The sequence below is a fragment of the Saccoglossus kowalevskii genome, chromosome 13 (assembly GCF_978046115.1).
Source record: "Saccoglossus kowalevskii chromosome 13, keSacKowa6.1, whole genome shotgun sequence".
In the NCBI taxonomy this organism is placed as follows: domain Eukaryota; kingdom Metazoa; phylum Hemichordata; class Enteropneusta; family Harrimaniidae; genus Saccoglossus; species Saccoglossus kowalevskii.
The window spans coordinates 16,120,694-16,145,167 of record NC_140653.1 but is presented as its reverse complement, the minus strand read 5'-3'; the positions used below and the strand labels follow the sequence as shown (position 1 = coordinate 16,145,167).

General features: G+C 33.4%; 2 protein-coding genes across 3 annotated transcripts; one reads left to right on the top strand and one right to left on the bottom strand.

Annotated features, from left to right (window-relative positions):
• The first annotated feature begins 1,408 nt into the window (after nt 1-1,408).
• Nucleotides 1,409-15,097, top strand: LOC100375264 (uncharacterized). 2 transcript variants are annotated; one of them, XM_085506966.1, is made up of 23 exons: nt 1,409-1,607; nt 2,061-2,204; nt 2,433-2,583; nt 3,122-3,242; nt 3,435-3,545; nt 5,076-5,194; nt 5,523-5,556; nt 6,263-6,586; nt 6,804-6,891; nt 7,354-7,404; nt 7,496-7,563; nt 8,157-8,237; nt 9,378-9,508; nt 9,713-10,013; nt 10,187-10,268; nt 10,647-10,741; nt 11,026-11,139; nt 11,537-11,627; nt 11,735-11,871; nt 12,080-12,269; nt 12,709-12,767; nt 13,133-13,255; nt 13,683-15,097. In XM_085506966.1, exons 2-23 carry the CDS (start codon nt 2,093-2,095, stop codon nt 13,740-13,742), a joined length of 2,643 nt encoding a protein of 880 aa, XP_085363092.1. In that variant the 5' UTR covers nt 1,409-1,607; nt 2,061-2,092; the 3' UTR covers nt 13,743-15,097. The 2 variants fall into 2 exon arrangements, with proteins under 2 accessions (XP_085363092.1, XP_085363091.1); XM_085506965.1 differs by having other exon boundaries at nt 1,409-1,625.
• On the bottom strand, nt 14,375-22,816 carry LOC100373160 (phosphopantothenoylcysteine decarboxylase-like). The gene is made up of 5 exons (XM_002732705.4): nt 22,650-22,816; nt 21,963-22,058; nt 20,746-20,874; nt 18,363-18,531; nt 14,375-15,916 (listed from the first exon to the last, which is right to left on the bottom strand). Exons 1-5 carry the CDS (start codon nt 22,746-22,748, stop codon nt 15,849-15,851), a joined length of 561 nt encoding a protein of 186 aa, XP_002732751.1. The 5' UTR covers nt 22,749-22,816; the 3' UTR covers nt 14,375-15,848.
• Between the last annotated feature and the right edge of the window lie 1,658 nt (nt 22,817-24,474).

Below are 24,474 nucleotides of genomic sequence, written 5' to 3'. Positions count from 1 at the left end.
AAAAAAGTAAAGAGGATAATCGAAAAATTAAAATAACAGATTAATTAAAAGGCAATTACAGTTATATGTAATTTATTGGTATTTAAAAATGTGCAAGGTGTTTTTACTACGTGATCCAAGGAATTGCTTATATCAGTCGGTTGATGAATTCTATCATATGATACCAAATGTAGTTCTACCATATAATACCATTAGATACAGCAACAATTAAATTGAGGTCATGTCATGGGGTTAAGAATACTGTGATAATGTTCATACGAACAATTCATATTGCCTGTCTATACCAGCACTTCTCACCAAAAAAGCTTTTCACAACTTAGTTTATCAAGATAATTTTGATATGGATGACAATACTATGAATTAAAAAACTTGAGGAAAACATTGCAAATTAAGTCTTAAAAATAGACTTACTTCAGTTGAAAATTGTAATAATAATAGTCTTTATTGAAGTCGTATCCCAAAAATGGACATAGATCTAAGTACAATAAAGCATGGTTGTCATTCCATGTTAGAACTTGAACATTCAGATAATTACATACTAACTGAAGTGAATCTTACAGTATCACTAATTCACTTTTGGAAATAATTGAAACAATTGTTAATTTAAAAAAAAAAAGCACATGCTTGGATATCTAAATGCCACGTGTATTCAAGATATTTCATTTTGATTATAATTTTAGACCAATGATCTATATAAATTGAAGAGAACAAAAAGAAGCTGAAAAATATACGTACTGAGAAAGATATACAACAAAAATAAATACAAGATTTCTGTAAATGAAAAAGTGTTCACATGGTGTTGGAAACAGTATTATATCTATTGTTATGGACAATATATGACACTGCACAAGAACACAATATTTTGTAGGAATTCATCATTCGTACATCGTGAAAAATCATCCAATTGGTGAAAAAACAAACGATCAAATGTATTATTTTCTAGAGGGCGCACATCACTCGAATTACCCCGGTAGACAAGCCTCTGAAGCGTAATGCAAAATTGCTTCCCTTTACAATCGGGTTCAGCCGAATGGAAAATATAATAGTTTATGTATGGTCGTGTATAGCCAGATAAACACATACATGTGTACGAAAGCTAGGCTTCCCGGAAAAAGCTTGCAACTGAACACGGCTTCGTCGACCCAGCCCTCAACCAGTCATGGCGGGTGCACAAGGTGATGGAAATACGTAATACGGCAGTAGTATTTCATTGCTGTGACCAATTTAGCCAAATCAATACTTTACCGAATTTACTTGCATAAAATAATAAGATAATACATTCTTGTTTATTTCATATATTACAAATTATTAAACCAATTTGAACGTAAGTAAAATCTAGAGGTAAAATCTATTAAATACAAATATCTTCTGAGTTAGGGGGCCTTAATAGGCAGCTATGTTTTGCTGTGTTTTGTTGCGTGGTAGCGAACTCATTAGCATTTGATGTCAGTAAGAAGGACCTCACACATGCCCTTGTTTATGGTGTATATTTGAAGCGATCTTGGAATTACGACGGTCACCGACAGAGGAGAAACAAAAGAAGACATCGGGGGTTAAAAATACTGTGAGATCGTCCAGCAGGGACAGTAACTTTTACCGAAAGATTGGTAAGCGTTGATAGTGAGGTGAGGTTACCACCGTGTCAAATGATACTATGATGAATCTCGGCGACTGTGTCTTTTGTCGTATCACTGTTTTTAAGGCCTGTGATACAGTATTGGCGTGTGTATGCAGTCACAGTTGAACGTTGTTTATCAACTCATCTTGAACGATATTTCATATTATTTATAACCTGAACACTCGAACTGTAATATTATTACAGTGTAACATTCTCATCGCATTGTATTGTATATGTAGTACATTTCGTGAGTCGTATTCTATTCTCATATACCAGTGCCGATTGTAATTGATAATTAAGCAATATATCGATATATCATTGTTATATAATAATCAATAATGAATTAATCAATTAATAATGTACAAATTAGAAAAAATATAAATTTGTAAAATTCAGTCACAGATTTGCATGGGTTACTCATCACAATATTATATTTTTATAGATATTCAAAAGTAGATACCAATTTGAAGAAAGATGCCACCGGTAGGCTCGGTATCCATTCCAACTATTTCACCATTAAAACTGCCAGAGGCGGGAAAACCACTGAATCATATTGATACAAATACAAATGTAGAAATAAAATCAGGTAAGCCTCACATACCATCACAACTCTACTATGATGCAAAGGGACATGCATATCAAATATTAGATGATTAACAACACAATAATGCTGCTTGAGACAGTTCTAATGCAATGTCTATGTTATATTTTTGAATCTGGCTATTTATTTCCACACTGTTATACATTTTCTATTGTCCACTAAAAATGAAAAGTACCTGTACATATGTAATATTTTATTGTTTCATTTCATCAGCTACCCCAGGGTCATCAATATTTTTTACAACAAATGGAACGCGTCCAGATCCCTTTTCCAAACCGGGGAGCAAAGGAGGAACAATCCGCTACAAAGGGCCATTTCAACTGAATGATGGTCGACGCATCGTGAAAGCGGTGGCCTTGTCAAGGTTCAGTTTATTCCTTGTCTATACAATTGCATTATGCATTATTCCTGTTACGCATATAAAGAAGAAAAAAACAATAAATAACATTCTGTTTAATATCCTCAAACTAATATACTTTTGAATAACTCAAATAAATGTGCCTTTGATTTGCAAAAGTACCATCTCATTATTTTCTGGATGAATATTATATCAAATGTAAAATCTAACCTCCATATGAAGACCACCTGTCGATAAAGACCATTTTAATGAAGTTTTTTGGGTGTATAGCACAATTTCTCTAGGGCTTTTTTCAAATAAATAAATTTTCCTGAGATTCACAACAAATAACACAATTTGGGTTGAAAATGTCTTCATTGTCTGTACACATTCCTTTTTGACGCACTGTAGTGCAATATCTGATGACGTCAGTTTTACTTTTCGTAAGATCCCATCATCGTTGCAAATACTATTACAATGGACAGTAATTTGTTCGACCGGTATAATTATAGAAAACTGTAGTAATATGTGTGTTATTAAATGAAAACATAATGTCTGTTTTTAGGGATGGTCAGAATGAGAGTAAGGTTGTGAGTAAAGCTTTCCTGGTGGAATATGCACCTCCTTCAGATGATGAAATTATAGACGATGAACAAACATTCCAAATGGATACAAGGAGATCAACAGTAAGTTAATTATTATATAAAATATAAATACAGACAGATGAACGGTCAGCCAGACAGCCTAGGCCTATATTAGTCTCAACTACCAGACATATTCACTATAAACTTGTTCTAACTCAACTTGTCATTTTTTAAAACTGTCAAGTTCTTGCCCTTTACTGTACATTTTATTCATTATAATATTTTTTTTTACAGTTCCGTGGCACATCAGCCAGAGATGTTGGTATGATGTCACAAAGTTTCAATCCAGGCTATTCAAATAATTACTATAACGAATACTCAGCGCCCCCACAGGGTAGAACTCAGGTACCGGTAATATTAATTGTTTATTTTATTTTATTTATTTTATTGTTGTTTACTATCAAGTACTGTCTTTGCACAATTTGGAAAGGAAGCTCTAGTATAAATATACATAATCCAATGTACTGTGAAATACTTTATTTTAGCTGGAATTAATTTTCGCTGAAAAGACTTTTTAGGTGTTTTGTATGGAATTTATTTTCGGTGATTTCTGACGAGTTGAATGTAAAATATAGGAAAAAAGGTATATTTGCTGGATTTTATTTTCACTGAATCATTCCTTCAGCAAAAATAGTGAAAATTAATTCAAAGCAAAATTAAAGTATTTTACAGTATTCAATGTATAACTGATCATTGAAATGTGACTGATTTTTGTCATAAACACATGTGCTACTATTACAGTATATAAAGAGCGTATTTTATACCATTCACTGCAGCAGCCCAATATCATTGGTCGATCAGTACCACATGCTGTCCAATTATTTGACGATGCACGTACCACATGTTTGATTTCTTTCTTTTAAGCAAACCACAGCATGTTTTCAGCATTTCAGAGTATTATAATTGAAATAAAGCACAACTCATTATTACTCGTGACATAGTAACTAGGCTTGAATGCAGATGTTTCGCTTGACAATGTCTCTCCCATTATTGTGCACATTCATGTCCATGCCCTGTTGTCATGCAGTAATGGGGAGAGTATCATCCTTAGTACCCTGAATCCTGTATACAATAAATACAACTTTTGGTTTACATCTACCTCTATTGCAGATGCTCTTGTAATAGAGTAAATACGGTACTATAAATACCAATCCCACTTTAGTTATACCCTTGTTATGCAAGTACTGTAAAATGATTAATTTTCACCGGGTTTAAATTTCGTTGATTTAGCATTTCATGCATATTCAGTGGGTTTTAAATTCACAGTTTTATCATTTAGATATGCTAAATTTTACATATTCACTGGGTTTTAATTTAGCGCATTTTCCAGTCAGCGAAATAAGCAAAATTAAAACCCAGTGAATAATTAATCCTTTTACAGTACTTCACTTTTGAAGCATGACATCACAGAGATATTACAAAATGTGTAGTTCTGATTTGCTCACATTTTCTGTGATTTTTTTGGCAACATTTTGTCAAAAAGGCCAATAACAAAAATTGACAACCAGGTAATTTTTTAAACAAGCATTGGTACGGCTTACGTCTGAATCATAGTTCAATTTTGAACTGGTACCCTTAACCCCTGTTACTGGTACCTTAATGGTTTACAATTTATCTTGAGTATAACTTAGTATTTTTCTTCTGCTCTCCTCCTTGAACACCAACAAGCAGCATTTATATCTAGCATGTAATGTCTCTTTTATCTGACAGCATTTAACAAACAAAACTATAGGTATTGCAGCATAGAAGGGGACTAATCCAGTCAAAGAATATTAACTTTTACATTGCAGCTTAATGCAGAATTTGAATCAGTTGAAAATTGAATGTTTTTTTTCTTCTGTGTTCTGATTATTCATTATTAATTCATTTCTATAGACATCTATGGGATTCACTACTAATGGAAATCCGTACAATACTTATAGCGGCCCTGTAGAACGAATAATGGATAACAGATATGCCGGCCGAGGAAATCCAAATTCTGATTACTTTTTCCAGTGAGTATTTTGCTTTTTTTTTCATACATTATATTGTATGTACCAAATTTGATAATTAATGCCTATGAAATAATGCTATCATTGTGTGGGTTTATAATATTTTCTTTTAATTCATTGTTATAAAAATAACACCTGTCAAAATGTGTGCTCCGTTGCCGCTTACACCCACTGTTGTTACACAGTGAACAGTTTAAGTTTGCATCATCATGTCTTCTGGATTTGGTATTAATAGTAAGACTTGTCATGAAAATACTACTGACCAAATATGGCCATTAAGTTAGTCATTAAGTAGTGTACATTTTAATTGTTTTTCTTTTTTTGTCCGTAGTTACCACGTACATGAGACGCCACGCCCACAACCAGTAAGTATCGTTAATATTTAATATATTAGCACTGCGTGGCTGATGACAATGTTCGGAACATCAAACTGAGATAATTGAAGTGGTAAAGCTTGTAACAATATTGGAGGCAATCTGTGAGAAATGCACGCAAATATATGAATCGTATCAAAATAGTTGAAAAACTCACTGACTGTTTATGGGGACTGTTGTCACGTCTTTTGAGTATGGTGTCAGTGGTGCATAGCTTTTGGTCGAGTTGCCTGTCGTCTGCTGACTTGTTTATGGTGTTTGATTCGCCATGATTCCTAAACTGTCTAAAAACAAGAAAAAACTTTTAAATTTGCGAAAATAGCTTCTAATTGAACCGATCAAAATGTATACTGTTAATTCAATCACTTCAAAAAATATTTATTTTTACCACTGCGAATTAATTTTTAATTTACAGTTATATAATACGAGGCACATCTTGAGGATGGATTAGAATACAATGGGTCAGGTTATAGCGCCCTCTATATAAACAGTGTACAAACAGTTTTTATTTATATGGTAGTTATTGCTTTCTTTCTTATTTATTTAAATTTTCTTTAATTAGGGTGACTTAAATAACAAAATGGTAAATCTTCTTTGAGACCCTCAGATAAAGAATAAATTACCCACTTAATATTTAAGAGCGCTCAATCGCAACTGATACTGATAATTAACTGTTAGTAATGTTGACCTATTTCAGTCATTTAACACACCTCAAACATGGCAGCCAGTAACCATGCCAGTGCAGGGAATACCAGGTGTGATGAACTCTACGCAAGGCACGCAGACGGCCGGCATGTTCTACCCAACACAAGACCAAGTTAAAAGACTACAAGAACAGGATGACGAGATTAGGTCACTGAGAGACAGTGGTAGCGGCAACCAGAGAACCAAGCTGACGGACACCAGTCCTGGAAAAGGTTACTGGAAGAAACAACTTCAACATATTGCAGCACACTTGGAAGCCTACGCACAGAAAGACGTTGATTTCAGAGAAGCAATTGGCCATCCACGCATGGGCAAGGTATGTGCTGCGATGCAAATAAGATGTTTGTTACATTATTTTCCCCTAATAGCGTTGATTTTTGAGTTACATCATAGTTACCTGAAAAGTATGTGTGAGGTTTCCCTAGAATTCATAGAAATCACTAATCTTTATTGTCTGTGCACAATGTCCCCTTTTTAATCCTTCTTTTAATCCCTAATTATTTCAGCCTGTATTGTTTATTTGCTTTTTTCAGATAAACTTCGCTGCGGTAGATGATGAGTATGAAGATGAAATAACTATATCTGTCACTTTACAACTCAAAGATAGACCACCACAAAGAGGTAAGTAATGCTCTGATTATGCTAGTAACTTGGGGGTTGTGATTTGATTATGCAGTAAACTAGGGAGTTGTGCTCTGATTATGCAGTTAACTAGGGAGTTGTGCTCTGATTATGCTGGTAACTAGGGAGTTTTACTCTGATAATCGTGGTAACTAGGGAGTTTTACTCTGATAATTCTGGTAACTAGGAAGTTGTGCTCTGATTATTCAGGCAACTAAAGAGTTATGCTCTGATAATGCAGATAACTAGGGAGTTGTGCTCTGATTATGCAAGTAACTAGGGACTTGTGCTCTTATTATGCAGGTTATTAGGGAGTTAGTCTCTGATAGTATAGATAACTAGGGAGTTGTGTTCTTATTATACAGGTTACTAGGGAGTTAGTCTCTGATAGTACAGATAACTAGGTTGTTTTGCTATGATGATGCTGGTATTTATGTTGTTTTGTTATTTTTGTTATTATAGGTGGGACAATGAAGAATGCCATAACCTATGACAATGACCGAACTCGAACAAGTAAGTCTAATGATTTTGTAGATAGTGTTATTTTGGAATGGCAGTTCATGATTTCAACTTTTAATTTCTTTCTTTTAAATTTGATTTGTAGCACCAAAGAAGCCAGTTAGAACCACCAAGAAATCTCCACCAAAGATGTCTAAGCAAGGACAATTAACTGTGAGTAAGAAATCTACATAGTGGTAAAATCAAACAAGGTTAAAAACAAGGCTCCATAATAGGTTTAGACCCCTGCAATTGTAACTTAAGTCATCTTTCACAATAGTTATGTTCTGTATGTGCATATTAATCAGGTAATTTGCATATCATCAACCCTTTCACCACCATTGTCAACTTTTGTTACCTTCCACAAAATAGTCCTGTTCAAAATACATTTGATTGCTATAAGTACTGAACTGAAATTAGCAAAAATTATTGAAGAAATAAATAATTATTCATATCCTCGTTTTTGCAGGAGAATAGTTTATCTGTGAATTAGTTATTTAATAATTTTCAAGTTTCAATTTGGAGAAAGTGTTAAATATGATTTTCAAATAATACTTGTGAATGTACTTCTTTGCATCTGATCAAAGATGGCCACTGACTGTTAGTTTTAGCGTTATTGAAACATATGTAAATGTTTAAGGCAGCAATTTCCTAACTAAAGTTTCCCCAAAGATGTATATGTAGTATTTCTTAGTGGATAAATTTAAATACATAACATAACAGTCAAATAATGAAGCTGTATATTTATTTTGATTGTTTGATTTCAGGGGGCTGATTACAAATTACTGAAGGAACTTGGTCCGCGAGCTTCTGGAGATCCAGATGAAGTCACAGACTTACTGGATGAGGCAAGTTATACATCCCTATTTCAAATGATTGTTGTGACAAAATCATGTTTTTGGAGCATTAAAATATAATAATTGTTTCTTTTTAAATTTCAAAAAATTTGAACTGCAATTAAAGATTTGTTATAGTGAATTTTATTTCACATTGATGTACACCTCATTAAAGGTAAATTATTTTAGAAGCTAATCCATCAAACTCAGGATCTAATTCTTTTCTTCAAACAAGCAGCCTATCGGCTGAGATAACTCCACTGTTAGCAATCCACATTTCAATTAAAGAACAGAAGATATCATTAGAAAATAAACAATATGTATAGTATCAAAGCAACGGGACTTGCTGTTTTCAACAAGAATTCAAAAATATCACTTTTCACCAAAAATGACAAAAATAGTCATCAAAATTAGAGAATTGAAGATATCACCACGAAATTAACAAATCTGAAAGAGGTTCACATGTAGTACCTATATATGTAATATAAAAGCAATTAGACGTGCGGTTTTCAACAAGAAGTCGAAAATATCACTTTTCACCAAAAATGACAAAAATATTCACCAAAATTAGAGAATTAAAGATATCATTACAAAATAAACAAATCTGAGAGAGGTCCACATGTAGTACCTATATATGTAATATCAAAGCAATTGGACTTGCGGTTTTTAACAAGAAGTTGAAAATATCACTTTTTACCAAAAATGACAAAAATATTCACCAAAATTAGAGAATTGAAGATATCATCATGAAATGAACAAATCTGAGAGAGGTCCACATGTAGTACCTATATATGTAATCAAATCTAAGAAAGGTCTACCTAAGGTACATATACACCAATTATCAAAGCATTCAGGCTTGTAGTTTTCAAGAAGAAGTCGAAAAAGTAAAACATTGACACAGACGACGGACAATCACTCATATGATAAGCTCCGCTCGACAAAGTCGACAGCGGAGCTAACTAGGGAGTTATCATCCAAACTATTCTCCAACAAACTAGGGGTATTTCCAAACTATTCTTTTTCCATCAAACTAGGAGGTACTAATCAAAATTGTTTTTTTTTCCATCAAACTAGGAGGTGCTAGTCAAAAATGTTCTTTTTCCATCAAACTAGGAGGTGCTAATTAAAACTATTCTTTTTCCATCAAACTAGGGAGCTAATCCAAATTGTATGAATGCAGATGGTTTTCCTGCGCTGACAGTGGCTGTAATGAATAACCACGTTGATTGCATCCCTGTACTGGCTGATGTTGGTGCTGACGTAAATGCTAAATCTCCAGGAAGGTAAGGACAAGTTGAGGATTAAATCCCAAACAGTGTAATTAATAGCTGTTTTGTTACACAAGTGTTTCAGACTAAAATTTAGAGCTTGAAGTTTTATTCTATTTTTCTTCCTCATGAAAATTGCACTTTTGTGCCTGTCAGTGGTAAAAAAAGCTCGGTGGTTGCAAAATTTGAATTTGGGTCAAATTTTCTTGAATTGTCTAGGAATGGTAATACTGCATTACATGAGGGCGTACTCCTCGGCCCAGATGGTCAAGAAGCGATTGAAGCTCTATTGGACTGCAACGCAAACTGCAAATGTAAGAATGACAGAGGTGAAACGCCTTATGATTTAGCAATGAAGAAAGGATACGAATCAATAGCAGCCATATTTGCATCCAGTATGGGTCAAAGCACTCTCAATAAATTCAGTGGTGGGAAAGGAAGACGAGGATCCAGAGATTCTGCAGCTTCCGGAAGTCAAGGAGGAAGGAAACGACACACATACAAGGAAAAGAGCATTAAGGTAAGTCATGTCACATGGATGCTGAGCCACATTTCTGAATCCAAGATAATTTACTGAGTTTCTTCATGACTTGCTTTTCACATTTCTAATTTCATGATTTGGATTTCTTAACAGTTTTGAAATCAATAATTCGTGAAAATTAAATTGATATTTTTCTTTGTTTGAATGTATAGGGGATAGGAACTGTTACTGAATTCCCAAACTTTGATGCGAAAAAAGATTCTGAAGTTTTGAGGAAAGCTATGAAAGGCTTTGGTGAGTGTGATGATTATCTGTAATGTTGCTATGGTAATCAAAGATATTATGGACTTGCTATTAAGTTGGAGCAGAGTCAACCAGTCCATATCACAAACATGCATCTATAGTGTAATCTATGGCCTATCTATCAGTGATGGAATCAATTTATTTTATTCCAACATTAAGCTGGCAATCCCTGATTCTATCCCAGAAGCTTGGCAGTTTGTTATAAGAAGTTACTAGTTTATAGCCATACATATCACAATTCACCAGCATGCTTTGGGCTTCATAGAAACTCGGACTGTCAGAATCTGTGTAACGATACAATGTATGGCCTGACTGCAGTGTGTGTTGTAATGTACCCAGTCTGATGTTGATTTCATTGAATTCTTTCAGGCACGGATGAGAAATCCATCATTGCGGTGGTGTCGCAGAGATCTAACAAACAGCGACAGAAGATTAGTAGAGAGTTCAAGACTATGTATGGAAAGGTCAGTTAACATATCAGACATACTTTTTCTTTTCAGATGGCAGCATGTTTCAATTTTCTCATCATGTGGTAACCATGGTGACCATTGTTTTACGTAAAAGAATTTGTTCTTAAACTTGTTCTATGCTGAATTTCTTGTTCAACTCTATTCTGACTAAAAAGGGACTATTGTGTCTGTGTGGAGGTATACGCTAATGAGTTGTGATGAGTTTATTTCTCATGTGAATGTACACACTCAATATGTGTTCTTTATTTCAGTCTTAACAGATTTTTGCTTATTTTTAGGATCTTATTAAAGAATTTAAAAGTGAAATGAGTGGTAAACTACTTGATGTTATCTTAGGACTGATGAAGAAACCAGCTGAATTTGATGCTTCTGAGCTGAAAAAAGCTGTCAAGGTATCAAATAATTTCATTTTTAAGTTTTGTGATTTTAGTGGCCAGTGACAACCTTCTTCCAGATTCACCTTTCTTTAGAGACTAAAATAATAATTAGAATTCTGTTTATAAGTTTTTTAATTTTCTCTTTCTCTTTGATCATCTCAAACATATGTGTTTTTGTTGCAACAGTGCCATTTCATTATTTTCTGGACAAATATGTCAATGTAACGATTTTGTCATCAGTCATCTTTTCCCCAAGGTGCTCTGAGCAGGGCCAGAAGTGTTATGACGTCACGTACCAGTTGGATGTAAATGTGACACAGCGACATGAATACACTCTAAGTGGACTGTGTACAGGCTCTGCTCACAGAGGGTGACATAACTCATTATGTGTGTTTGTTAAATCTTTTCTCAGGGACTGGGTACAGATGAGGATGCCCTTATTGAGATACTTTGTACGAGAACAAATGCAGAAATCCTAGCAATTAATGATGAATATGAAAGAGGTATTAGTTTTTTAAAATTTGTGATGTAAAATTAAAAACAAGAAATTATGTTTACTGGCAATAATATGTATAATACTTACATGAATTGAATAACTTTGTCCTCACAGTGTATAAGAATACTCTTGAAGATGACGTTATCTCAGACACATCAGGCCATTTTAGGAGAATCCTTGTCTCAGTTATCCAGGGTAACCGACCAGAGGAAGATGAAATTGATCCACAACAAGCAAAGGATGATGCACAGGTACTGCATCTCAATCACTGGTCATACCACCCCTATTTGTCAATGGAATATTCCATTTTTTGGGACATTAATATATTTTAAATTAAAATGTTGTGATGATACTCTGTGACCATTTGCACACTAATCTCCGGCAGAAAGAAAGGCACTTTGTGTATTTTACCTAAATTTGTGCTAGAAGAAATTATACACGGTATCATTTACTTCATAGGCATTGTACAATGCTGGTGAAAAGAAATGGGGAACCGACGAATCAAAGTTCAATGAAGTCATGGCGTCTAGAAGTTATCCTCAACTACGTGCAACATTTGACGAGTATGGTAAAATTAGTAAAAAAGACATTGAACAGGCTATTAAGAGTGAAATGTCTGGTGATTTGAAAAATAGTATGCTGACCATTGGTAAGTGTTGGAAAATCCATAGATAAACCCTTCTAAAGCGTGTTCTCAAATTGTTAAATTTTACCAAAAAACGAAAGGTATTTCATGCAGCATCATACACCCCCCTTCTCTTTCCCTACATGAAAGTAAGATATGGAATTATAGTAATATCGTACTTGGCTTTTCTATATCCCACAAATCTGAGAAAAAAAACAAACAGTTTTATTGACTTGTACTTAATACAGATGTATTCAAATAAATATGTATAGACTGATAACTTAAAAAAATGAATTTTTTTAACCACGAAAATTAAAAGCAAAGTCAGATGCAATTTGAGAATGCTACTTAGAAGAATGCATAAAGTCTGAAATGTACCTTAGTATCTTACAATGATGTGTGAAAATAATATTGCAATTTATAAATCAACTTCTAATAAATATGATTGTCTTTGTTTCAACAGTGAGATGTGTGAGGAACAAACATAAATATTTCTCTGATAAATTATACAAATCAATGAAGGTAAGAAGTTGTATTATACTCAAAATACTGTGTATTGTGAACTTCACAATATGCGATATATCAAAAATGAGATGCATCTAGGAAAATTGACGTGAAGAAAAAAATTAGGGTCTGCATGCCATTTTTAAAGTGAGAGCTATTTAGTCAACATCTCAACTATTCTTTCTGCTGATTCAAAATGGCCGCCGGAGATTATTTGTTACCATAGCAACAAGCATGGGCAGCATGCATTTTTTTTTACTTGATTTAACTTGTTTCTATGTACCGGTAGTATCAACAATTTCTTTTGAAAACTTGAAAAAAAAAACTGATTAAAATTGGCGATTAATAATATTGCTATATGTGACATTTTCTGTTCTCTGCAGGGAGCTGGTACGGATGATGATGCTTTGAAGCGTATCGTGATATCCCGCTGTGAGGTTGACATGGTGAACATCAAAAAGGAATTCCAGAATGATTATAAAAAAACTCTTGGAAAGTTCATTGCTGTGAGTTGTCATGCCTAATGTATTTTAACCTTCTCACCAACCAGTTCCATCTTTTCATCACAAATTCACAAAATAGTTCTGTTTATAGTCTGCACTTTCCTTCAGAAGTTTTGGACAAAAATAGCCGAATTTGTTAAGTAAAATCTGAAAATTTACTCAAATTGTGTCTGTTAGCTCTAAAATTAGGGTTCATTTCCAGAAATATTGAAGAATATAAGGAAAATGTATGAGAAAGTCTGGTGGTGCAAAGAATTAAACAAAGAGTTACAATTTTTGCAAGAAATACAATATAGATAATTTTCTATTTACTGCAAGATCGTACGTAATAAGTCTGCTGCAAAAATTCTAATGATTTTGAACTTCAATAGAGGGCACTCTAGAGTGTGTTTTTTCAATGATAACTAAATGTTTATATTCAACTTTGCAGGAAGATACATCAGGTGACTACAAGAGGATCCTACTTTCATTGGTTGGTGGAGAAAGTTAAGAAGCTACAAACTAAATCAAATGGTCACCAGTATTTGGTTACCATGGAAATAAACATTTATAGAATTACTGATGCACACTACAATACCTTTCTGAATAGTGGCTGTAGAATACATCCATTTAATACCTAAATTCAATATGATTTTAAGATTTTGATATTACAGACAAAATTGGGTATTAGATTGTATAATTTTTATGTATTGACACATTTTTATTCAAATAAGCCTTATTTTAGAATTTTTTATGAAATGTGCCATTTCTTTTATTATTGTAAATAATTGTATTATAGACATTACAGTTTCACACTGAAATATATGTAGACAGGCTAGCATTTATGGTTTTTAATACCTAGTAAAATTGCCAAAAATCAATCATATTTTCAAGTCGATAAATATTACTGTAACAAACTTATTTCATAATACTACCGGTATAAGCAGCTAAGCTTTACCGAGCCCCCAAAAAATTGATGAAATAGTCACTGGGGCTTTTTACTATGTACTCTTAATTTTATAAGTTTATCATAGTGCAATTTCTAACGCCAACAAATTGATGTAGATATCTGTGGGAATAGCTACAATCTATTTAGGAATGTCTACGGTCAACTCAGGAAAATCACTCAGTCATGAGAATCAGTTAACCATTCCATAGTTTTATTCCGAACACACCATGAGATAACAAGATGGTGGCACAACCAGAAAAAGTGACAGATTGTAACAATAACAAATTTGAGCAGTAAACTGTGATTGGCTGAACCGTATACATTGTATCCAAATATAACAATGACGTGATTGTAATGTTTCTACATAAACTAAAACATGTATGGGTCCCAACGATAATATCACGTAATTGGCAGCTTTACTCTAAAATAAAACTACCACAGCAAAATGTTGTGATCACAAGTATATTCATAATCATAAGATTTTATGACAATTATTTTTCATATCTGCTTAATATATATATATATTTTTGTCTTAAGTGCAAAGCTACATTGTAAATATTATTGGTATATCGGGTATTTTAGCATAAAACGTAGCAAGTGATTTACTTTTTTTATAGGAATCAGAAAAATTCGCCAATTAAATTTAAACTTAATAATTACGATATTAAAATAACAATTTCAAGATTACTACTTATCAGCATGTACAGTGACTTTTACTACATTTTACGGAATTCTGAATTGAGAAATAATTATGAAATAAATTTCACAGACTTTTTTCTTTGAAATCAAGAAATATTAAGACTATTGGATATTCTTCATGTTTATTTCTTGTCACATGTTTGTTACAATCTCCATTACATCTATCTGTAGCAATTAAGGTATCTATTACAAAATTATTAAAATAATTATTTACATTATTCTTTTTATTGTGAATTCACTTCTCCTACTACCGGTACACTCATGAATGATGAGAGGGACGTATATTTGTACCCCTTTATACCTGCCACCATCTACTTTACATGCACGGTAACAAGTCCAAAATTAAACTACATCGGTTTCTGAAACTGAGCAAGAAAACTCCCTATCAATCAATCTCCCTTGCTTACATTTCAGGAAACATTACGAACAGTGTTTGTTTTGACTCTGGCACTTTACTCCAATAAGAAGACACTCCTATACACAACTATTTTCAAATACCAATAGAAAATATAGATTTGGATTCAAGGTCGATTTTTGAATGAAAGAATTGCATGAAATATGAAAAAAAGTGTATTATTGAATCCTACATTTGAGCACAGTGAGCTATTACTTGATCACAAACAAAATTCAAATTTAGGCATCTCTGTAAAATATAATTGCAATTGGTATGATTTTACATTGTATGTTTGTAGTCATAACAAACATGGGTGTTGCTAGGGAGATGTGGTTTTCCCGATCAGTTTATTTTGGCACCCACTGTATTGACAATTTTCTTTACTAAATGCTTTGCAACTGGAAATAAATTATACATTTCAGAGAGCCCTCAATATGTACAGCAGCATTGGTTTCCATGTCTTCATCACCCTGGTTTGGTTATTTCAACAGATACTTATTACCCCGGTTATCAAAAACTTTGATTCAGCTGATGTGTGAGATGAAGAAAAGTGGAATTCAGGACTCTTTAGTCATTCAACATTCTTCCAAATTTTCTTTAACAGTTTTCACAATTGTTGATATTTCAGCCATCGCACCAAAACCTGGAAAGTATAAAAATAGTTAGATCCAACAGAAACAAAAAGTTTGGACATATATGCCTTGGTATGAGATGATAGAAACCCATAGGGTTGGGCACGGATAAGGTAGTTCAAGATATCACCATAGTCAGAAAGAGAAATACATGTATGCCTTGGTATGAGATGATAGAAACCCATAGGGTTGGGCACGGATAAGGTAGTTCATGATATCACCATAGTCAGAAAGAGAAATACATGTATGCCTTGGTATGAGATGATAGAAACCCATAGGGTTGGGCACGGATAAGGTAGTTTATGATATCACCATAGTCAGAAAGAGAAATACATGTATGCCTTGGTATGAGATGATAGAAACCCATAGGGTTGGGCACGGATAAGGTAGTTCATGATATCACCATAGTCAGAAAGAGAAATACATGTATGCCTTGGTATGAGATGATAGAAACCCATAGGGTTGGGCACGGATAAGGTAGTTCATGATATCACCATAGTCAGAAAGAGAAATACATGTATGCCTTGGTATGAGATGATAGAAACCCATAGGGTTGGGCACGGATAAGGTAGTTCATGATATCACCATAGTCAGAAAGAGAAATACATGTATGCCTTGGTATGAGATGATAGAAACCCATAGGGTTGGGCATGGATAAGGTAGTTCATGATATCACCATAGTCAGAAAAAGAAATTAGCATTATAATTTATAATCATATACATTTTTCCTTAGATCCTAGCAAATTTCATTATGGTTATTGTTATTTTCATGGTTATCTGGGGACAAAGGTCATGCAATATTTTGCACCAAATTGATAGTTCAAGGATTTATGATTGCAGGATAGCACACTATGTAACACACTGCTGAGTCCTCCTTGCTGACCAATCTTGATTGAATACCTCGGTAATAATAATTCCATTTGTAAAATCAAATTTATTTAGCTGCTGTTGAACTAATAATAATGCAGTGAGAACAGTACAGAAATAGATCTAATGTGTTGATCATTAACAAGAAAGTTAACAAAAACAAAGATTGGCAGATTGGGAACTCAAAGATAAAATAAGCGTCTGAGTATAAATATTTGGGTTATTGGATTACACGTAACTTGTCAGATCATACACAATGTACAAAAATGTCTGAAAAGTTTAACAAGTTATTCCCCATTATGAAATCAATTCTTGGTAACCATGGCAATGTAAATAGAGTAGATTATGGTATTTCCCTGTGGAACCACATTATTAGACCTGCCTTAGAGTATGCCTGTGAGTTACTAATATTTAGTTCAAAATTAGAAAGAATGCAACGTACAGTGGGAAAGTTTATTCTAGGAGCATGTCGATACACAGCAAATGAAGCCGTTCTAGGGGACCTGGGGTGGATAACTATGAAAAGTAGAGTCAGTTTATTAAAACTGAATTATTACAAAAGGTTGTGTTTAATGGAATCAACCAGATGGTCAAAAATTATTTTTAATAAACTAACAGCAGTTAAAGAGAATAATCTGATTAAGACCTGGCCATGGCTAAAAAACATTGAAGATATAGAAAGAAATATAAAGATAAACAAAAGTCAATTCACTAATCTGTCTGAAAGAAATATTAAAAATTTGATTGTAAAAAGTGACGAGATTCAATGGAAACAAAAAATGGCAGAGAAATCAAGTCTCGTTCATTATAGAAAATTTAAAACAAATTTAAAATATTGTGAGAAATATTTAAATTCTTTATCCAACTTCAAGGGCACCCAATTAAAATTCAAGGCAAGATCCTGCACTCTTGGTTTGGCATATGAGAAAAGGAAATGGGCAAACTTGGATAATAATGATTGTATCTGTCCATGTTGCAAAAAGGAACCTGAAACACTGGAGCATTTCATATTACATTGTGAATGTTTCTCAGCACAGAGAAAAACTCTAATGGAAGGGATTGAAATGCTCCTATGTAACAAAAATGAAATAAATTTACATAAAGACTTCATAGCAAACAAAGAAGTGCTATGTTTAATCCTGGGTGACAGTACAAGGCAGTATAATTCAGTCCCGTGTGACGAAATTGATACTTTTACAAAAAAATTCTTAGTTGATGCCATGGACAGTAGAAAGAGGTATACAGATAATATTTAATATTTTTCCAGTGTACTTGTTATATTTTAGTTTTCTTATTTTTTGTTGTTGTTGCTACTTTTAGATGTTTTTTGTTGTTGTTATATTTTGTTATCTTAGTTCATGTAACTTAATTATTTTTTGTCTATCAAAAGTTTTTTATCCATAAGTCTTTGAGTGAAATGTATTTTTTTTATTTGGTGCAGCTCCTAGTTTACATAGTGAGCCCCTGTTACAAAAGGAAAGCAATAAATAAATAAATAAATAAATAGATCCCAGGATACAACACAATATTTTAAAATAAGTGTCCAGGGTTGAATAAACAACAGCATTATGTCCTTGCTTGTACTCTCACCTGTATCCCCACACACCAATGTCTTCTCTATACAAGGTATTTCTTTGTATCCCCATTGTTTTAAAATATTGATATGTTTTGATGTTACTGGATGCTCCCACATTAATGTGTTCATTGCTGGGCAAAATAAGAAACATTTCTTCAAGTCCCATGCTCTTGCGATAGTGGTCTGGAAAATACATACACATAATATGTTCAACAGTAACTAATTAACTAACATATAATCTATGCAGTATTCCATTCTTGTATGTCACTCCACTACCACCTAGCTACACTGTATGTAATCAGTAGTTACTCATTACTTATTCAGATTTATGAAAATTATCACTCATTCTATGAAATGCTCAAAAAATAAAATACCACTTTAAACGCTGTACACATGGTCTCCGAAAATATTACAAACTTGTCCTCGTCTGTCATACCTCAAAAATTACCACACAGTAAAATAAAAAACATACGAAAAAACATCCAACAAAGGTATGTAGAGTTCTGGAAGTTGAGTGTAACAAATGATAATAGAAAACTGAGAACGTATATAAAGTTTAAAGACTCATACACTTTTGAACCATATTTGCTTTTATGTAATCTGAAACATAAAATCTTATTGACTCGTTTCAGAATAAGCAGTCATGTATTAGAAATTGAGAAGGGTAGACATACCCAACCCAAAATACCCAAAATAAGACAGAATCTGTAAGCAATGTTCCCAGATCAAAATTGAAAATGAAGAACATTTCTTCATGGAATGTCTTAGGTACCAAACAGAAAGACAAAAGCTATTTAATAATATCAGTATTCCAGAAGAATTAAAAAGTGATGACCAGATATTTAAATATATTATGAGTTCAAGAGAAGACGTACTAATAAGACAAATTGGTGAATACTTATACAAAATATTTGAAATCAGAAATATCAATAACTGACATTTTACTTTTACTTTAGTTTTATATGTATTGTACTTTATTACTAACATTTTATTGCTGTTCAACCAATGGAAATTATTTCTAAGGATGCAATAAATTCAATATTATATTATTATATGATAATGTCTCCATTGACGTCAATTTCATTCAACTTTATTAAGTATATGATCAGTAGCTTATGGTAATTATAATAATAATAATAATAATCTTTATTGAAACCGTATCCCGGAGTGGGATCTTAGTTGAAAATACAATAAAGTTAATACAAAAAGATAGCAAACAAAAAAACACAAGAATAAAAAAAATGAGAAAAAAAATATATATAACCGTAGAAGTAGCATAGCTAGGTTTGGGATTGTGAATAGAACATGGTATAGATTCCACACACAGGAAATGGTTCATAACGAGTGGATGCTACATCTAGGCAATAGTGAGTGCTGTATATTGAATGAAATGCGGAATAGATTCTAGGCATTAGTGGAGAGGCATATAGCGAGAGCACACTGCATAGATTATAGGTGTTATGGAGTGTCGTATAGCGAGCGGAACGCTGGAAAGATTCTAGGCACTACTTGACTAATGTATAGCAGGTGGAATGCCTCATAGATTCTAGGCATTAGTTGAATGTATAACAGGTGGAACACCTCATAGATTCTAGGCATTAGTTGAATGTATAACAGGTGGAACGCCTCATAGATTCTAGGCATTAGTTGAATGTATAACAGGTGGAACACCTCATAGATTCTAGGCATTAGTTGAATGTATAGCAGGTGGAACGCCTCATAGATTCTAGGCATTAGTTGAATGTATAGCAGGTGGAACGCCTCATAGATTCTAGGCATTAGTTGAATGTATAGCAGGTGGAACGCCTCATAGATTATAGGCATTAGTTGAATATATAGCAGGTGGAACGCCTCATAGATTATAGGCATTAGTTGAATATATAGCAGGTGGAATGCCTCATAGATTCTAGGCATTAGTTGAATGTATAGTGAGAGGAACGCTGCAAAGATTATAGGCATTAGTTGAAAGTATAGCAGGTGGAATGCTGGATAGATTCTAAGTATCAGTGGAATGGTATATAGCAAGTGGTTATTGATTGAGTAAAATATCACATAAATTCTAGGGATTAGTGGTGTGGCACATAGTGAACTAAGTGCTGCATTAGTGGACTATATATGCAATTGGAATATACGTTAGATAGATTTCATGCGTTAGTGGAGTGGTGTATAACGAGTGGAACATCGCATAAATTCTAGGCATTAGCGAAGTGGTAGTAGTGAACTGAATGCTACTACACATGTATTAGATTCTCTGTGTTTGTGAAGTTGCGCATAACAAGTGGAATGCTGAATAGATTCTGGAGTAATTTATAGCGAGCGAAACACTGCATAGATTTTCAACTACAGTTAAAAGGCCAAAGACAATTCTTGTGGATTGTTTCAAAGTATTTCACTCACCAGCAGGTTGTCACACAGACCATTAGAAATTTTAGCAAGTGTATTGGCATCTAAGGGTGCAATCAAGAACATATCAGCCCATTTCCTAAGTTCAATATGCAAGACCGGGTCTGATCTATTTGTCCATGCCTGAAATACAAAAACTTTCAGTACAGTGAATTCAGAGAGTAACTGGGAAAGGAATGGTGGGTACTTCATTTTTGTGCTGATTCAGAGTTTTTGCCTTGGAAAATTATCTCACATTTTCACTGGTCAAAAATACAGGAAATATTTCACTGTATGTCCTAAAACTATATTATTATTAACTGTTGTTCGTAAAACTGTTGTTCATTTGTTCAACTTTGGATAGATTTCAATTGAAATCAGACCATAAAATGTGACAGTTAGCGGGAGTAAAATATCGTAGTACGTGTATTTAAATTATAGATTGAACACATTTTATTTTATTTTTATTATACTTTTTACTATTTTGTTATTTTATACATTTTTAACAAATACTACTAATCTTTATTTTATATTATTTTAACTATTGTTACCTTGTTTGCTTTTGTTATTACCAAAACTTTAAAAAACTACCAACAACTAAATAATAAATCAAAATTAAATTAAATTAAATTAAATTAAATTAAATTAAATTAAATTAAATTAAATTAAATTAAATTAAATTAAATTAAATTAAATTAAATTAAATTAAAAACAAGAGAAAACCAAACTAGAATTTTAATTCAATCAGATTGACCACCATGTATGCTTGAACTTCACAGAGACATCAAAGGCTATTGTCATGATGACCAATAACTGCCTTGGTGCCCATTAATATACTGTGTATTATTTATATACTGTGGAATACTTTATTTTCGCTGGAATTAATTTTCGCTGAAAAGACATTTTGGGCGTTTTGCTTGGAATTTATTTTCACTGATTTTTCATGAGTTTAATGTGAAATATAGGAAAAAAAGTATATTCGCTGGATTTTATTTTCACAAAATCATCCCTTCAGCGAAAATAGCGAAAATAAATTCCAAGCGAAAATAAAGTATTCTACAGTATGCTAAGGTCAATAATAAATAATCAATAAATATTAGTCAGACCAAAGTAAGCCCTGATTAAAGTAGCATTACATATCAAATACTCTTTCAATTTATTAATATATTTTTCAGTGGTTATTTGTTATATTCCATACCCAACTACTAACTCATGTTGCTGTACTTTCTCACCTTCCATTCATCCTCATCCTGGTATACTTTCACTGGTAATGACGTGGAGTCAAAGAAATGCTGTGAATGTTTCGTAGCTACAACTCGTATCTCAATCTGCAATTAAAAAAGATGTAATCAAAACATAAACCATTAAATTTTCTCAATGGCTATCATAAATTTCATCATTTTTTTTGGCTCAAGTTCCCAAGTGAAGGTTTTGTCAATTTCCCTGCCTTATAAAATTTGTATAAAAAGTTTCTCTCAAGAAATCAAATGGTTTTAGAGGTGTTTGTTGAATGACCTTGGTATAACCAATGTGTGACCGCACTGCTTTTTAATAAGAGAAGGAACTTTACTGTATAACAGGATAGCGTGTGGGACCACTTCATTATCAAATTATTGCTGTTATTGTTCATACTACCTGGGTAGTAGGTTAAATTATTATTGTTTTAGCCACTGAGGGCGTTGTTTATAACGTAGTGCATCATGACGTGGTAGAATACAACGAGCAAAATGAGGCTGTCAGCTGTGACAGGTCACTCACACATTGTCGCTAATAACTTTAATATATTACCAACACGGTGATATGAAACAGAAGGACAAAGCTGAATTCAGACATGGACTGATCACATCGCTAACGTCGTAACGATCCATATTTCAAAGACTTGGTTTTAGAGAGAGAAACACTCACTATTCAAAGCTTACGTTTTCAATAGATCCCTGCAGTTCTGTGACGAGTTGATTCATTAATATTGACGCTACACTTCCGGTACATCCGATAAGCACATTTTTCTTCTCCATCATGTAATTTTCTTCATTTGTTGCGCTATGTCCGATGTACTGAGTACCATTTTACTTTCCCATCTATGTCCTTGGAGGGCGCTGTTTAGCGAACTAATTGCAGTGGGCCGCCGTGAGCGAAATGTGTTAATTCAGAACAAGATTACATTACAAGTAGTAAATGTTATATTATTACATGTGTGTTTATTCATGTGAGTAATTTGCTTTGTTTTTAAATGACTTATTTGTCAAGATCTTGTACATTTCAATCATATCGCCCGTAGCTTTGTGAAGGCAAATATTGGTAAATTTAATTACTGTAGCCTATCTGGCACCTCATCTGGTAAAAGCTTTGTAATATCGTTGAACATTTTCTAAATCATTAACATGTGTTTCATGGTGTGGACACCAAACCTGATTAGCATATTCAATGTGGAGTCTAAAAGCTTTGTAAATCGCACAAATAGAATGAATATTTAAATACTCCTGATACTCATAATTTCTTTTAATAATACCTAGTATTTGATTAGTTTTGTTGATTTTCTCATTCATATGCATCTCAAAAGACAATTTCTGGTCCACAATGACCCCTATATCCTTCTCATTATCAAAATCAGTTCCACCCAACTTTGTAAAATCACTGTGTGTGTTATTTGTATAATGGTAGTTCAGAACGTAGTTCGTTAAAGAATTGAACTATTCAGTAGCATTGTCTTGAGTGAATCGTCAACATAAACACAGTCCTCTACAGATTAGAACATAATTTGTTATTTAAAATTACGAAATGGTTAATACGGCCAGGCCGTAGCTAGCTTTTTTTCACTAGGGGGGCAGCAAATGCATTTTTTCAATTGCGTATAAATGTATAAAGGCGTAGAGGTGTGCAGTTGCGCCATAAGTTAATGGCTAGGGGGGGGGTATATCTATCTATTTTTAACAATAAAATCATCTTGATATATTTTATGAATATAATATTATACAAAACACTTTTGTTCTATCTTCATATAGGATCAACATTAATGTAATGTACAGGGCTGATTAATACAATTGATAGTTGTAAAATACACAGTTTATGTTTACAACTTTGGCGATAGCATATTAGTTTATCTCCAGTTAGCTTTTCTTGAATAAATCACTTTTGGGGAACGAATGATGTCTGTGCCTCGGTGTACTAGTAACATTGCAAGAGCACTGAGTCTGTCTTGAGTCATGCTACATCGTGTCCACAACTTCACCCGCCGAAGTGCAGAAAAAGAACGTTCTCATGACACGCTTCCGACAGGTGTTGTAAAGAATATTGTGAGAATTCTGTGGATGGCTGGGAAATAGTTGACATCACAAACAGCAAGAGATGAAGCAGCATCATTGGGCCTTTGCTCAATTGGTGTATCACTGAACTTTGTTATCCACTTCTCAATTTCAATATTCAAAAATTCACCCCTTTGCAACAATTTACCATAGTAGTTGTTGATTGAGGTCACATGGGTTGATGTGTGCTGACCAATGTTGCATGGTAAAAGTGCTAGTGCAGCTATCAGATCACAGTGATGATCAGCAAATCGCGTCTCAAGATCTTGGATGACATGATCCAAAAAAAGATAATATACAATACATTCAATATTTTTGAATATATTCCGCATCGTTTACGAAATTCTGACAATTGCTTCCCGCCGCCGCGAGGCATTGCCGACCCTGTGAAATCTCGACCACCAAGAAGATCATAATGAAGTGATCGAGCTTGATTATTCAT